The sequence below is a fragment of the Aythya marila genome (assembly GCF_965140915.1).
Source record: "Aythya marila genome assembly, chromosome: 7".
NCBI lineage: Eukaryota > Metazoa > Chordata > Aves > Anseriformes > Anatidae > Aythya > Aythya marila.
The window spans coordinates 16,970,024-16,986,786 of NC_139048.1; the positions used below are offsets into that span (position 1 = coordinate 16,970,024).

At 44.0% G+C, this 16,763-nt stretch overlaps 1 protein-coding gene across 3 annotated transcripts in view; it reads right to left on the reverse strand.

Moving 5' to 3' along the window:
• TBC1D12 (TBC1 domain family member 12) overlaps window positions 1-16,429 on the reverse strand; it is a 45,064-nt gene extending 28,635 nt beyond the window's left edge. The window contains exons 1-2 of one of the 3 annotated variants that reach the window (XR_014317891.1): window positions 15,614-16,429; window positions 1,540-1,663 (exon numbers count right to left, since the gene is read on the reverse strand). Coding sequence is in view for 2 of the 3 variants with exons in the window: in XM_082764566.1 (XP_082620692.1) it covers window positions 1,540-1,663; window positions 15,614-16,311 (822 nt within the window). In the remaining variant the exon portion in view is untranslated. The remainder of the gene's footprint in view (window positions 1-1,539; window positions 1,664-15,613) is intronic. The other 2 variants (XM_082764566.1, XM_082764567.1) reach the window with 2 other exon arrangements.
• Between the last annotated feature and the right edge of the window lie 334 nt (window positions 16,430-16,763).

The window sequence follows — 16,763 nt, forward strand, 5'->3', positions numbered from 1 at the left end:
AAATGGAAATACTACAGTTTAAAAGGAAACCAGTAACTAAGAAATAGAAGGATAAGAAAATAAATATTTCTGCTGATTATGACTTGTCTGTCAAACAAACATCTTCATTACTAGAAAATGGTAAGCAGATGACTGGTAAGCATTGTGCATATTCTCCATTAGGACAGACGAGACATCTGGATTTTTTGCACAGTATTTTCATAGCACAAAACCAACAGCATTCATCGGCAAGTGAACTATGAGCACCTGCCCTCTGTTTCCCACCCAAAATAGAAAAACATCTCAATAAGTAGCATTTGAAAGTGTTGAAAAAGCATCCAGTTTAATTCAGAGTAAACAGCACTTGCTGCAATCTCATCATTTCCTTATTTTCCTACATTTCATTGTGTGACAACTCCCATTACATTTACATCCTTCAAAAAGAACCTCTCATTTTTCACTTTATTTGCTCCCAAAAGGCCCTCTTCACCATGAAACTCTTTCTAGAAGATGACTGAACACTGCTTCATTCACAGCCATTTGCACCTGCCAAACACATCAGCTCACATGGAATTTAAGAGAAGAGATAAGCAAAAGCAGCTCAAGAAATCCAAGTTACTGTTTTCACCAGCACAAGGGACACTCATATTTCTTAGGCCAACAAATCTTTCAACTTTAGTATTGTATGTTAATATTAGAAATATTACCAATTACTCATCGTTAAAGACTGTTGAAGATTGAGGTCTTTTTTATATAATAATTTCAGCAAATCAAAGACATAGTCCACAGGAATGAATATTTAGAAGTGATGCAGTGGTACAGCTTGGTATTAGGGGGGGCAGAAAATTGAATCACTTTTCTGTAGCACCTGATTAAATCCCAAGTAAGTTCAACTAACACTGCTACAGCTATTCTTAAACAAAAATATCCAAGTAAGCTTAAAAACTTAAGCAAAAGGTTACATGTTTCAGAGTTTCGTGCAATTTGTCACCAGTTACAAACGTAGCAAGTCTTACAGGCCAGCAACAAGGAATACAGCAAGATGAATTAGATAAAAAAATCAATTTTGTAACACTGCAACAGTCAAGAATGCTTTAAGAATATACATTTTACTAAATTAATACCTAGCCTGAAGAAAAATGATTTTACAAGCATAACTATGGTTTTAGTGCACCAACCAGGCACAAGCAACTCAGAACTAAACCTCAAAGGAAGACTAGAATATTTCACAATCACTCTACCATAGAAAATATTTAACATGTTAAATGAGGCAGTATTTCACAGAAAATTAATGGAAGTGCTACTGTTTTGATCCAAACAGCTTGAACAGTTTTTGAACACATATCAACATTTTATTAGTACTGAGATGTATGGAGGAACATAATACATAGTCATAAAATTAAAACTCTTTTCTCAGTAGCTCGATCCTTTAGAGACTGCCTTGTAAGAGTCTTCTTCCAAGAGGACTCTCTGGCCATAGAGTAGTGATGTGGAGATAACTGCAGTACTTGTGTTAATTCCTACAAGTTTTACATCTAGACTTATGTGACGTTTACTCACCTGCTGAATTATTTTGGAATCTTTCGGAAGGTTTTCTCTGGGAGGGACTTTTCCAAACAACTTCCAACCAGGAGCACTTTGGACAGCAGGTTTGAGTTCCTTTGTCCTTTTAGTGAAAAAGTTTCTGAAAAAGAGGAGGGTTTTCTTTTTGTTTATTGTAAGTACATTATAAGTTATATTTGTACCCACTCACAGCTTAAACTGATTTCACCATTGCAGAGATATGCTGCTCAGCAAATACAACATGCTACCTTTGTTTTCTCTTTAAAGTGATTAATTTGAAGTGAAGCAGCTTTCATTACAGGTGCTTTGATGCTAATATATTTGTACTTAACATTGTTTTACCTTGGAATTCCAAGGTACTCTGGGCAACAGTAATACCGGACACTTTCTCAAGTGTAAGTTAGGAGCATTCAGCAGCTCTGACTTTTGTTTGGAGTTTACCAAGCTATTTGGAGGTTGAACAGAAAACAGCTGGAAGTCTCTGTGCAACATACAGAATTAAAAAAAGAAACGGGGAACTACTATTTCTACTAACATTTTCCGCAAACTTTGTTAAACGTTTTCAGAAGTTGAAGATCTAGAAAAACACGGAACAAGCACAAAGCTTCAGTTTCACAGATATCCTTTGTCAGTCCCTAAAGCAATTACACTCAGGTAGATTGCTGCATTGCTTCACAGAAAGCCTTCAGTCAAAAGTTCATGAGCAACCTTAATTTTTCCTTCCTCTGTTTGAGGTCCTACTTCAAGATTCTTCCTGATATGCTTTATCTAACTTACACTGCATGTCTCTTCCTCTTTTGTTTTCTTCTACCCACTGCTTTCTAAAATACTTGCCTGCTGTTTCAGGCCTCTAACAGTGGTTTTAACTGAGTTTGCTAAGCACTCAATATTTCGTTCATTTGTTCAGAAGCATATAAAGTTAATGTATTATTAAAAAAACTCAGCCAAGAGGCTCTTAAATACACTCAAGTTAACTTCAACTTCATTTAAGAAGTTAACTCACAGCAGGACAAGAGTTGACTTCTAACTAAACAATAAACAGGATCAGTCTGAACACAAACACGCCCCATGTTATCACTGCAAAGCACTACAGAAGCTCTAGAGGACATCCTGCTCCACAGGGCTACTGAAAAGCTGGTTGAGTGCTCAAAGGATCACCAGGAAAACAAGCCAGACATAGTATTCTGTAGGCCAACAAGACACTAAATAGTATGCTACAGCCTGATCCTGAAATTCATATTACTACAGGGGCTGAATTTGGACTTAACGGGAGAAGATTCTTGTCCGAAATGCAAGAGCAGGAAGACACAGCCTGGAGTACTATTTCTGAAATACAAAATAGCTCATACATCCCAGCTTCTGCAACAACAATACTGTTCAGTCCCTGCACAGAGTATGGGGTACTGCCAGGGTTACCCAACAGCTCAGCCCCACTGCCCCTAGCACTTGTAGAAGCTGGAAGAAGTAAGCCTTAACACTGATGGCAATTTGTCACCATATCAAAGCTGTTTTATGATTAGCCAGGAAGCTGGTAGATTTAAAATGAAAAAAAAGTGGAAACATACATAAGGTTGTCACTAATATTTCTGTACAAAAGGTTAAGGCATGCTTGTGGCTCTTGAGACTTATTTTAAGAAAAGACAACCATAACATTAAGACGAGCCTTACAGAATAGTCTGCACCACAATAAATCTTGGGCTTTTTTTTTTTTTTTTTTTTTTTTAAAATACACACATTCATTGGTGTACTGAATTAAGCAAAGGCTTGTTTAGCTTCTTATGAATGCACAAGTGAAAAGACAATAGTATTTAGAGACAGACTTCCATTAAAGTCTGCTTCTTCTGAAGGCAAAAAAGCTGATCAAGCTTTGTATCATTTGTATCATAAGCCTCCCATAGGAATTCTAATCCTAGAGTAATTAATGAGAGGTTTACTAATAAGCTTTGCTTAACTTAGGATGGAAGGACACTTTTAATACATTGTTTTGGCAGCTAACAGTATCACATCTGATGTGCTGTTGACAACAGTAAAGCCTTACAAAAGCCCTGTTTAATGAACAGCATCTGTGAACGCTTACAAATTGCATTCACTGAATTGCAGGAAGTGTACTAGATTTGATATATTTGTTGCTGCCTAGAATATTCATGAGCTTCACTGATCCCACAGAAAAAGTCAACCAGAAATTAGCAATTCGTAATGAATCTCAAAATCCATTTGAAAACTTCAAAACTCCTTTGAAAATAAATCTACACTTTAGAACTGAGCGATGCTTTGCTGGAAAGGGACAGAGGCATTAGATTAGCTCACTAAATTATGCTCTAGTTTACAAAAACCCAGTGAAAGTCACAAGCTTTTCTCCCTTCTAGTTTTATGTAACCACAGTGTAGTGCACAGAAACACTCTCAAGCAATCCTCTGAAAGACATTGCAGTAGGTGTACTGAAGAGCATGGAAAGTAACAGAAACATGAAAAGCCACAGAATAAAACATCATTACTATCACCTATCAAGAAAACTAAGCTTAGCATTGTTTGGGTTACACTAGACAAAACCCATGGGCTCTCACAATTACACAGCTAAAACACCCAAAGTGACAGCAGCAAGTGGCAGTTCTTCCTTCCTGAAGAACGCTGCTGGAAGTGCTCCTGCCTGCACCCACCACACTTTGTGCCAGAGCTCCCAGACCAACGGGATGCTAATGCAGAGATGCTCCCACAGGTGGCATTCACATCATGTTCTAGTAATGTAATTGCTTGCTTCCACACTGCTTTTCTCTTTCAAGTCATTTTTCTTGCTAAGATAAGTTGGTGAAGTCTAAACACAGACTGAACATCATTTTGCTACAGTTCTTTCAAAATTACACATGCTTATCTTTCCTCTCTACAACTCTGTATGCCAGTAATAACAGGCTATGAGTATTTCACAGTTTTGTGCATCCCATCAAAGCCTGAACTTGCTTTCCTGCCCACTCCGAACACACATCCTGGTGTTTCCAATTTTAAACTTGGAGTCTGAAAGAAGCCTGTCAGAAGCACCATCACAGATAACAGCTCTGGTGTTGATGAGCGATAGTACTATACTATTGGAAGCAATTAACTTCATTTTCTCAACTCCCATTTGAGTCCAGCATTCCTAACAGTAACCCTAAGAAAGCATTCACAAGCCTTTAGTCCTCTAGCTTGCACCTAACAAGATGCAGGTTCCAACTCCCCCCTTCACTCCCACCACAAAACCACAACCCGCAGCCTTTACGCCCACACACTTAGCGGCATTGGAAAGTGCCGACCACAGCAGGGTTAGTCCTCGAATGCCACAGAAGCAAGGAAGCTGCTCTGCAGCTCAGGTATTCTGACCAGTTAGACAAGCAGGAGGTGGTAACTGTGTTCAAACCACAAAGAAAACAGTGAAATGCAAGGTAGGAAATGGAAACGCAGCCCTGGTCTGCATTGTTCAAGTACTTCTAGCATGATTGCACAGAATAACACCCAAACTGTTAAGTCAGGCAGTTTAGTGATACAATTTCAACCACATTAAGAATGCAGAGCAGCCAAAGTACACAGGTACCCCCCAACAGGGCTTCGCCTCCTCCCCACTGAAGGAAAGGTTGCAGCATCGTTCGTCTACTTATAACATACTAGGGAATGAAATCACCAGTACTCCAACTAGGGAAACACTGAGAAAACAAGATCTGAAAGCCACAAGAACCAAAGGAAGTGAGGGCTGATCATATTTTCCTTTTTACTGAGTGCCCCAATACCTAATGGTGAACACTGAATACAAAAGCTGTGTCATATTAAATCCAAAGACAGACACCAACAGGAAAGAATCAGCATCACATCAAGTCATCAAGAGCTTCCCCACTCCTGCCAATGTAACTTTTCCTCTCAGAATCATAAAGGCTTAATAGAGGAAAACCAGCATGAAATTAATGCTGCAAACAAGCAGCACCCTGTTTGACTACAAACAGTTCAGGGTTTTGCTTTGTTGTTTTGCTTTTAGTTTGCCTTTAAAAAAAAACTATAATTAAAAAAAAAAAAAAAAACCACAGTTAAAAACCCTGGAAAGCTGCTTTACTCTGCAATACGTAAACAAATCCAGCAACTCCAATAAAACCCCCAGATGAGTAAAAGAAATATGAAGTAACAAGTCAAACTCAAAAAACTGCTTATGTAGTATAAAACTGATTTTGCATCTCCACAGAGAAGAGTTCTGCTTGTGTATACTGTCTATTTTTCCTCCATTCCTATGGAAAATTTTAAATAAGCTTTGTAGGTATACAAAATAGGTTTGAAATCTGAATTAGCTGAAATAAACTGACTAGGAAACCACTTATGTACACAGTAATGCTTATCCAGATAGCTGCATCAGTGAGGAGTTAGAAGAGAGATTCCAGGAATTGTTACAGACTCATTTTTACCCATATAGCATTAAAGCTTTGACTTAGAACTGTACTTTCAGAATGGTCTGCACGAGTTCTGAAGACCCCTGCAAGCCTACAACTCCCTGTTCTTTCATGGCTATAATTGAGAACAACATGAACTCCTATGTTCACATTGGCATGTTTTTTATCATGCATAAAACACAAGAGCTGGTTAAGAACAGAACAGGTTTGTCTTCATACTCAACCTCATCCAGTCTATTAAGGTTTTATTTGCAAAAATTTGGACATAGCAGCATAAAAACATTACCTGGCTATAAACTACTAGCTCTTCTATGCTAGAAACAAGACTTTTCAATAATTCACATACAGAAACAAATGGAACTCAACTAAGCATAAATCATTAAAATGAAATAAAACCTTCTTGGTTAGCTACTTGTTGGTCTGCAGGCTTTGTAAGAGTAGGATTCTATTTCTACATTTTACACTGTTTATATACAGTACACAATTTGTAGGAATTGATAAAGTGCCTCCAAAAGGTCCCCAATATATGTCCTAGCCCACCCACCAGGCTGTCATTGCTTTCCCACTATGATAGGTTTAAATTATACAATGCTATCCAGCTGCTACCTGCTCACTTTCACATGCTCTGAAGTGTTTTCTCACATTATTATGTCTGGGAGAGTACCACGGGCATAAAAAAAAAAAAAAAAAAAAAAAAAACAAAACACCACCTACCTTACAAATACACTTTTCAATTAATCCTTTACTCTCCCATCTCAACCGTACTCTGTTAGATCCAGCGATCGGCTCACATGCAAGTGTTTTAAGACTTAGAATTCCTAATGTGGAGATTTAGAACAAAACAACTCTCCAATAAACGTAGTACTTACTGAAACTAAAAGTATGGAACATGTAACTTAAAACAGCATGAGCCTATTCCAGTCCAGTACATGTAGACAATTGTTCCAAGCACAAGTTGGTAATCTCTGCCTATACTGGAGGAGAGGGGACCCAACCAATTTTATGGTTCATATCCTCCACCATTTTGCTACAAGGAGAAGCAAGAAGCCAGCTTCTCTTCCCATTCTGTTATCTCCAAATAGATTCATTTCAGGATGTTGCTAGTTTCAGCAACTTTCAGCAGCATAAATCTCTCCTCTTTTCACACCAAGACAACAAAAAAAAAAAATTCCCGAACTACTAAAGGAACTTCAGTGTTTGCATCTGTAACACTCAAACAGTCTTCAGTACTATACAAACAAGTTCTTGGTTCCCCTCTTCCTCACTCAAAAAATTAAAATAAACCAGAAACGCTGAACAGGAAAATATGGATCTCCCAACAAGACCAAGCTTGTAGTTTGTTTGTGTGTGGTGTTTTTGTTTGGTTGGATTTTGTTGTTGTTTTAAACATAGTGATAACATTCCTATTGATATTACTGGTAAACTAAAGCCTCAGCTAAGATTAGGTAAACCTGAAACCCAATGAATGGCCACAGAGCAGCTGCAAAGGGCTGAGGGGTAGAGAAGGAGGTTCCTGACCTCGTGGAGAGGACACAAAGATTGAGGGAATTGTTGTGGGACTGAACTGAAGAGACTAAACCACATCAGCCATACTGCTCAAGCTCCTCCCTAAATAGCACCAGTCCCAAAGTGGCTTCACAAATACTGGTGGCAGAATAGTTTTACTACAGGTACACAAACACAGGTGTTTTACTACAGGTACACAGAAGTTTTAAGAGCTGGGAGTGTTTAGCAGCATTACAGAACGCTCTGTCCAGCACACTTACTGGCAAACAGCACTTTAACAGCCCAAATGGTGCTTCTACCAAAGAGCTGTTGCACAGGCCTGCTGTGGGACAGCAGGCTCACGTACTGAGAAACATACGTACACAAGCAGACACGTGCAAGGTAACTGATTAAATTTCAGGATGCTCAAGTACAAACACGGTAAAGGAAGACAATCAACACAGTCTCACATTTACTTTTCCAAGTGAAACAGTAAAACAGAGCTCTGCGCCAAGGCACTGTATCATCTTCCCATTTAACCAGGCACTTCAGCAGCTCTTTTGACACTACACCAGACTCCACAGTCAATTTTTTACAACAATCAAATATCACTTGCTCATGGAGCCTAACCTCAAATCCTGGATCACTGGGCTGCAATAAGTGGGGAAGTGACCACCCGACTGCTTACAGCCTGCTGCTTCCTGCGTGGCCCAGAACTCCTGACAAGCCACAGGCAGGCAACCAGCAACACGAACAACAGAGTGAGGGGAACCACTGCACTTTCCCCACCCACAGGGCAGCAGAGTTGTTTCAGCTCCACTGAGAGGAAGCCCACCTCTCCTCCTTGCACCAGTGATGTCCTACACTCTCTCTCCTGTCTTCGTCCCCAGACTCTCCATACTTTACAAGTCAGTCCAACTCATCCCACAGAAAGCCACCCAAGCTTTTCACTCCCTAGCTCCGTGAGCTACAACAGCTCACAGGATCAAGTAAGTACCAGAGGCAGGGAAGAGGCATTCCCTTTGTTTCCTGACAACAAGTTCTGAAATCAGTTCACCAAGATGTCTCACACAAGTACAACCTAATGAGGCAAACTACTCAAAACTGATCTTGTTGCAACTCATTTTTAGTTAGGGCAAAAGTCAACAGCTTTAGTATGGTTACTGTGTTGATGATAAAGTCTCAATGCTCCATACAATATACGTTTTCAAGACAAAGGTGAGAAAGATTTCCAGCCTTTGAAGAGCCCCCAGATCAGTCAACTAAGTTTAAACAGGACAGAGTTATTTGAAGGCTGTCCTGTGAGCTCACAGTGCCTACTGCTGCAACCGGCCAGTTTAAGCCTCAGTCCTGAGTCTTCCCCTTCAGCTCCTAGAGACAGTGCCCATTGATTACCAGATTATGCAGTGCAGTAACACACTACTGTTACTTGTAGCCAATAAATATACCAAGTATCTAACATGGGTAGCAATTTCATGATTTATCACAAAAGCTGTGACATTGAATATATCACAAGTATTACAAAACACAATAATACATTTTTAATCTGTTATACTTCTGATATTAACACATAGGAGACTTTCAGTTTTGCCTGATGCCTGTTTTACACCGATACTCCCCAATCTACCACTCAGCTGCCTACAGAACATGAGGAACAGGAGCAAGCAACCTGCAAAACTCCTAAAGGTCATAACAAGCTAGAGATACTTTGGGCTCTGCAGTCTGCACTGCTTCTCATTTCACAGCTACAAAATCACCCAGATACCTTTAGTAGCTGATGGCCTGTTTACTTTTTAAAGGGTTCTGGCATCCAGCATATAAAAAGCCTCATTAACACACAGCAGCAGGACAGGCAAGATCCTACATAAAAGGTTGCATTGGGCAACTGCAGCAGCACAGAGAGGACTGAGCTTTGCTGGGGCTGAGACCTGGTCCTGCTGCAGAAAGGAGCAGAGCTACCATCAGTAGCTTGGTGTGCTGTTCCTGCAGCACCAGCTGGATGTGACAAGTACCATCAACCCTCTCCTGAAGCACCCTCCCTCAGTGTATCAAACCAGACCTCGGTGACTAAGGTAGCAGTAAGCCTGGTTTTCTGCTGCTCCAGCAGATCCAGAAGGGCTATACAGAGGTTTTGTTACTCTCTGCATCTCTGGCCTCTTTACTCCCTTAATTCTGCTCCAGACAGTCACTTAGTTTTGTCTATTCCTACACCACTGGCCTTCAGGACTGTTTAGATCAACATAACTCCCCCAGGGGAGGGAAGCTAACAACACACTTGATTACACGACCTGATCAGGAAAGACTTTCACCTACCTGAGAGCACATTAAATAACAGTCTCTAATACAGTAACAATGGAAGTTGAACGTGACTTCTTAATAAAGGAGTACCTTGGTGGAGAGTGAAATAAATGGTCAGGAGCTTCCTCCCAGAGGCTACAGGTGTTGTTTTCAGTCTTGAGGTAAGAAAGGAGGACAGGAAATTGAGAACACTTGCCTGAGTGCTTGGCACTCAGAAGTTCTAGCGAAGTCAACTCAGCCATGACTAAAACCTAGCTTTCTACTAACTGTAGTCAGAAATTCATGCATACACTACACATCCACCTCCCACACTGCTGTCCCAGTGTGGGGCCAAGAGCCACATGCTCTGCAGTCACTCGTTCTGCCCAGCATGCACTCAAACCTGTAGGACCTTTATATTCAAGTCCTCTCAGCCTCAGAGAAGCTTGACAAACACAGGCAGCAGGCTAGAGTATTGGAGATCAGGCAGTATCTGCCTAAGCATCTCTTCCTTAGGAAGCCATACCAAAAAGCCTGAGAAGCAGAGCAGCATCACGGCCCTAAAGAAACTTAAGGCAATACCTACCACCCAACCCAACAACAGACCTGTCTCTTCCCAGCTGAAGAACAAACACCACCACTAAGGGATAAAAAAGGGCTGGGTTTACATGATAAACATTCCAGCAGTTCCCAGAAACTGAAGACAGAGATAACCATTTCTTCATCCATGTGAAATGTGATCAAAAACCTTAAATTCCTCTTGCAGTCTTAAACAATCAAGATAAAATACCCTAATAACTGAACAGTCTTAAGAGTAAAAGCATAGAAGTGACTTCAGGAAAAATCCTATTAGGATTATATGACTCCCAGTGCAAATACCTGTACCCACACAGAATATTACACTGTCTACCAAAGGCAGCAGAGAAATTGTTAATAATATTTAGGGTAGTTTAAACTGCTGAAGATTGTACCTCGAAGACTCTGACGCTGTAGGTATAATCTGTTTAATCAGCTTTTCAGGAAAGAATAGTAGGCTGCAGACAGAAGTTGTAGCCATACAGCAATCTGATCCATACCCAGAGTTAAATCAATGCATCTTCTTCCGCCTGTGCACAAGAACATGAGCTTTGGCTCGCTACTCAACAACCATCACTTTGGCTAGGATAACGGGTATACAACATCTTAAATAATCATGGTGAAACACACATTGCTTGTGTTTTTCAGGAACAAAAAGCTCTAAAAGCTATATAACATGAGGCCTAGGAGTGAAACTTTCTCCAAAAGCCATTTTCAACTCATAGACCTTGAAGATTTGCTCATTTCCTTGAGATGCTTGGAACTCGTTCACAAACAAAAACAAGGCTGCTGTTCGTACAGGCTTGATTTGCTACAGCAAGACCTGCATTTGTGAGAGATCCTTTAAATATGCAGAGATACAATAAAATCACACACCTCTGGTAAAGTTATGCATGTGAACAGTTATTAAAAAGTTTGGGAGCTGATATGTTTATTACATTTTGTCTCTCTCAGGAGACCAGATTTACTTAAGTTGCCAATATATTTTGTCACTCATATGACTGAAAGCCAGAAACCAGTCACAGTGTCAACACAGCTTCATAATGCAAATCGTTCTTATTGAACGTGACCCATGCAAACCCATGCAAAAGCTTCTGATTTTGATAATATGAATGTTTTTTCTTATTTATATTGAGTTAGTCATGCCTGTAACTCAGGGAAAGAGAATGCTGGTTGAAGTTAGCCACAGCAATTCTTCCAAGACTTGGGTCCAGGTGCTCTTTCCTACTTTCACCCAGCAGCTGTCATTCTAATCAGTTACAAGTATCTGCTTTTTCACTTAAGTTGCAAGACTGCTTGCAGAAAACAAAAAGCTAAGTTTCAGAGACAGAAGGGTGAAGAGTGCCCTTGCAGTTTCTGGAGCAAGCTTTGTTTTAGTCCCTTAACCCTCCTCTCTCTTTCCCCTTCTTAAACTGTGCCAGTGTATTTCCCTGTTAGAAGCTCTGTTGTCTTCCACAACCCCCACTTTTTTTTTTTTTTAATTTGGACAGAAAAAGGAAAAAAAAAAAAAAAACACAAGTCTTTCAGGATGCCAGCAAGAACTGCCTAGGATAAAGGCACAGACAATACAGGAATATAAATTAATCACTGTGAAACCCCATCAATCAGTTCCTTGATCTTTACACAAACAGAAGGTTTAGAAGATCTGTGGCAACTAGGACAGCTCACTCCCTGCTTGACTCCTTTTTGACAAAAACCCCACAAAACAGATGTGCAGTCCTTCCCCTGAAGTCCACAATGATTTATGAAACTGAAAAGCTTTGTATACAAATAGAAATACCAATTCTAGCATTAACCATTCAGGAGATGCAGGCATAGCCCAGGTGTGCCTATACAGTTAAATGAACTGCAGGTGCTGCTTAGTAATAAATTGAAATGCAAGCTACAGATCTCCGGTACACAAGTAGCAGTGCTCAGTGTGAGCCTTTCCACAGCCCTCTGTCAAGGACATATTTCAGAGCAAGGAGAGCAGCAGCTTTTGAAGACCTACCTACTTAGCAAATCACAGAGCCGTGCTTACAAAGAGGGAGAAAGATGTGGGCTCAAGTGATTTCTCAGTTCTCTGCTCCTGCACATACCAGCTCCATCCAGCTTCCCACCATCCCCAGGGGTGAAGATTTGTCAAGACTTCCTGGTAGCAAGGGCAACCACTCCCCTTAAGGAAGGAAGGATGAGACTAATGACAGTTTTTTTTTTTGTTTTTTTTTTTTAATAAGTGCACGCACGCCAACTACCACACGCTTGCAACCCTTACCACTATTGCTCACAGCATGTTCTAAAGACCTATGAACAGCAGCAATTGTGATTTCAAGTCTTTGTGATTTTACCAGGAAAAGAAAACTTGTTAGATGAATTCTGGAAAACAAGGATTTGGGAAAATGGGGCTTTACGATCACAAATTATCGCTGCTATTGTTAATATTAGGCTTTGACTCCAGGAACCACAAAGCAATCAGGAACTTTGTCAGCTCCCAGATAACTAAATTTATCTAGGTAAACATGCAATTCAGAAAGGAACAATAGCTACACAAGCTGAGAAGGTGCATAGTAAATGCTTGTAAAAATAGGAAGTCCAAGTCACCTTCAAAAGAGGCGCAGGATCCCTGGGACTTCATCTCTCCCCCTGGAGATTTGCTGCTGCTTGCCCTGTTCTGCTGTAGAGGTGCTGCTTTGGGGGCCAAGTCAACCCTCACTGCCCTAATTGCAGTGTTCACACAACACTGCTCACTAAACCATCCTGAACCCAATATCAACCCTTGGGACTACCCAAAAGTGATCAAATAACCTAAGAAGAGAATGCCACGCTTGTACACTGCTAGGCAAGACCTCAGACCGTAAGAACAGTGGCTATACATGACTGCATTATGAATCACACACAGGAGCACAAAGCAGTGGCAGGTAACTTTCCAGGTGCCACTTAATGCTCTGACCATAGCAGCAGCAGAGTGGAGACACACGACCACAGCCACAGCTCGCCTTGCCATGGCACTTCGCTCCGCACACCTCCAGTTCATTTGAGGCAGCCCACTTCATATATGAAGACACAAAGACATGGAACCAAAAGACAGCAAAGAATTATTTTTCCAGTAAAAAGCTGTTAGCACTGTTATGACAGGATTCCTAGTTTTGCACAAAGACAACTTAAGATCCCAGGACCAACTGTTACACCCCATATATACAGAAAAATAGCTGCAAGCACTGCCAGTGGCAATTATTCTAAGACCTTGGGCAAATTTCTGTCAATCTAGAGGGCTCAGCCACTCTCCCTATAGCAGGGCAGGAAAGAAGCTGCTGTGCACAGCTGCCTGCTTCTCCTCTGGCCTCCCCTGATCAATTTCTCCTCAGTTCATTCACGTGAATGCAGTTACCCCAGATCATTTCACAGAGCTGCAGAACAGGCCAGTCAGACAGCTAGAGATGGGAACAAGCAACTGGACAGAGCAGCCCCCTAACCCTGACCTGCCACACCAGAGGAGTTCGTCTGACCGGGCAACTAGAGAACAACAGAGCCTTCCCACAGCAGGCAGTGCGGCTTCCCTGTGCCTGCCTTCTGCTCTTAACCAAACAGCAGCAAGAAATATCCACCTTTAAAGGAAAGTGCCATATAATTATGTCTATTGAGAGGAAAAAAAAATGGAGCTATCAAATTTTTGACAGCTCATGAACTAGGCAAAGAGCATTACAAGTGTGAAACATCCCATACGAAATGCACCAGACCACTAAACCACCTGTATTTAGCACAGCCACCGCTTTTGATAGAGCACCAACACCCAGTACAACTTAAAACTTTGGGGAACAACATCATTTATGGCCCTGTGCTCATTTAAAAAGTCACACAATCACCTGGTTCTTCACAAGAGGTGTAGTTGCTACGAGCATTCAGTCACAGGATTATTTTCAACTATTTCTATCCTTATTACTGAGAGCTGGGGTGTTTCTTTTTGAGGAACTCGAGAACAACCAACTCACAACAGATTAATATAAAACCAATAATTGCTAAGACTTTAAAAAAAGATGTTACAAGTCTAAGCCTTTAAAGTATCAGAAAAAGATCCGAAGACATGAATTGACTGCTTAAAAAAAGCAATGGAGGACATGAACATTAGTGTTATTCTATCTAGAGATGAGTTTATCAAGTAATAGAAACTTGAGTTTTGTTTAAAATAACATTAAAGGGTGCTTCATTAATAGATCTTTGGCTGCCAAATCAATAGATTTTGGCTGCTGAAAATGATATCAGCTGTAATCCTAGTGCTCTCACAACCGTATATGCAGAGCTGAAAGCGGAGCCTCTGAAGCCATCGCTGCTGCTCAGGCCAAGTGCACGTGAGGAGCAGCCAGCCGGGGCTGGCTGGGAGCAGCCAGTAGGGGCTGGGAGATCAGCTCCCTAGCAAACCTTTTTTTAAACAGAGGTGCCAGCACTCTAGCTTTTGCCAGCATAGAAGCAATTAATTTTCCAGGTATTACCCAGGTCTTTGCTGAAAACAGCAAGTGTCACTGTATATTGACAACTTCAACAGCACACCAAGTTCAGCCTTTTCTAGGAGCCAAAGTTCTCCAGAATTTCATTAAGCTATGGCTCTGGGGCAAAAAGCAATGAATAATGTAGTTGGTTAAAGTGTTAGAGCACTGAGGCAAAGGGAAGGCAATATACTGTCAGCCACGTAACATGGAAAACAGGGAATGGAAGACAGAACAGAGGGAACAGAGGCACAGCTCTCAGCCCATCTGTGACACGAAGCAGTGGCATCAACCTCACCCTGAAAGTGATACTGACCCTAAACTCAGATGGAAACCCATCCGTCCCTTCCCTGGGGGCTGGCAGAAGCAGCCTGTTTCTCAATTTAGGGTCATGCCTCAAGACCAAATCCCTGCTCTTTCACATCAACCCATCAGTCAGTACATTTAATTTCATTGTCTTCTCAAACCACTCAGACCTGCTGCGCTATCAGAGCAACTACCACACAACTGCAACACCAGGGCTTGGGGATTAAGAACTATTAGAAATTGGGAAATGTAACTCCCATTGTTAAATTCAGAGAAGTAGTACAGAGTGCGCTGTCAACTGTTATAGTCAAGAGGTATCTCCCTAGCGGTGCTCTCATTAAAGAAACATGCCACAAAACGATGCAGGCGGGTACCCCGAAGTTCAAGTTTCTGTGTCAGAAATTTAGCGGGCACCCCACCGATCTGAGCACAAAGCCCAGCCCTGGTGCCTTCCCGCACCACGCTGTGGAATAAGCCCCCCAACAGCACCCGCACCGCCGAGGGGAAGGTACGAGAGCAGGCTGCCCGCCGCCCCCCGGGGCCGGGCCCCCTCCCCCGGGCCCGTACCTGCTGAAGAACTCGGCCAAGCCGCTGCCGCCCGCTGCCCGCCGGGCCCGCTCGGCCGCTGGGTGCGGCGGTCCCGGCGGCGCCGTCGCTTCGCGGGGCAGGTGCTCCGGGGCGCTGCGGCGGCGGCTCACCTCGTAGGTGTTGCGGGAGCCCAGGCTGACGTCCGTGAAGCCCGGCGGCGGCCCCGGGGCTGCCGGCGGGGGGCTGCCGCCGCCCGGCCCCGCCTCGCCCCGCAGGCAGCAGCTCCGCAGCGGCTCCTCCAGGGCCGTCCCCGCGGGATCGCCGCCGGGGCCGGGCGGGCAGAGGAGGAAGCCCCCGTTCTGCACTTTCGCTTCCTCCTCCTCCTCCTCATGGTGGCCCGGCGCGGCCCGTCCCGCCCGGGGGACCGGCGGCGGCTCGGCCCGCAGGAAGCCGACGTCCCCGTTGGTCATCGCCCCCGCGGCGTGCGGGGCGGCGCCGTTGGCCGGCTTCTCCGGGCAGCGCCTCCCGCCCGCCGCCGGGCCGAGCGCCGCCAGGTACCGCTGCAGCAGCAGCCGGCCGGGCCCGCCGCTCCCCGACCTCAAGCCCCGGCTCCCATCCCGCTCCCCGTCCTCCTCCTCCTCCTCTTCCTCCTCTTCTTCCTCCTCCTCTGCCGCCGCCGCCTCCCGCCGGCCCGCGGGGAGCACGCCCGGAGCCCCGCCATCGTCCGGCCCCACCATTTGCCGCCGCCGAGCCCCGCCGGTGCCAGCGGCGCAGCCCCCCCGGCGCGGCGCGGCGGGGCGGGGCGGAGGCCCGGGGGGCGGGGCCACAGGGGGCGGGGCGGGCGGCGCGCGCTGCTCAGCACCGGCGGCGCCGCCGCCGCCCGCAGCCGCCGCTCGGCGTCAGGCACGGCGCATGCGCGCGGCGCCGCCCTCCTGCCAGGGAAAGGCACCATAGAGAGGCAGAGCGGGGAGAACGCCCCCGCGCTGCCCGGCGGAGAGGGCACCTGGACGGGGCCGCCCCGTGCTGCAGGCGGGCACCTGCACCTGCACCTCCCTGCGCGTCCCTCACGGGCAGCGAGGCGCTCCCGGGAGAGAGCGAGGCCAGGAGGCGCTGGTTGAAAAGGACAGAGGGCGTGAAGTCCCTGGTGCAGCCCTAACAACACAGCCACCGCGCCACATCCACGAGGCTG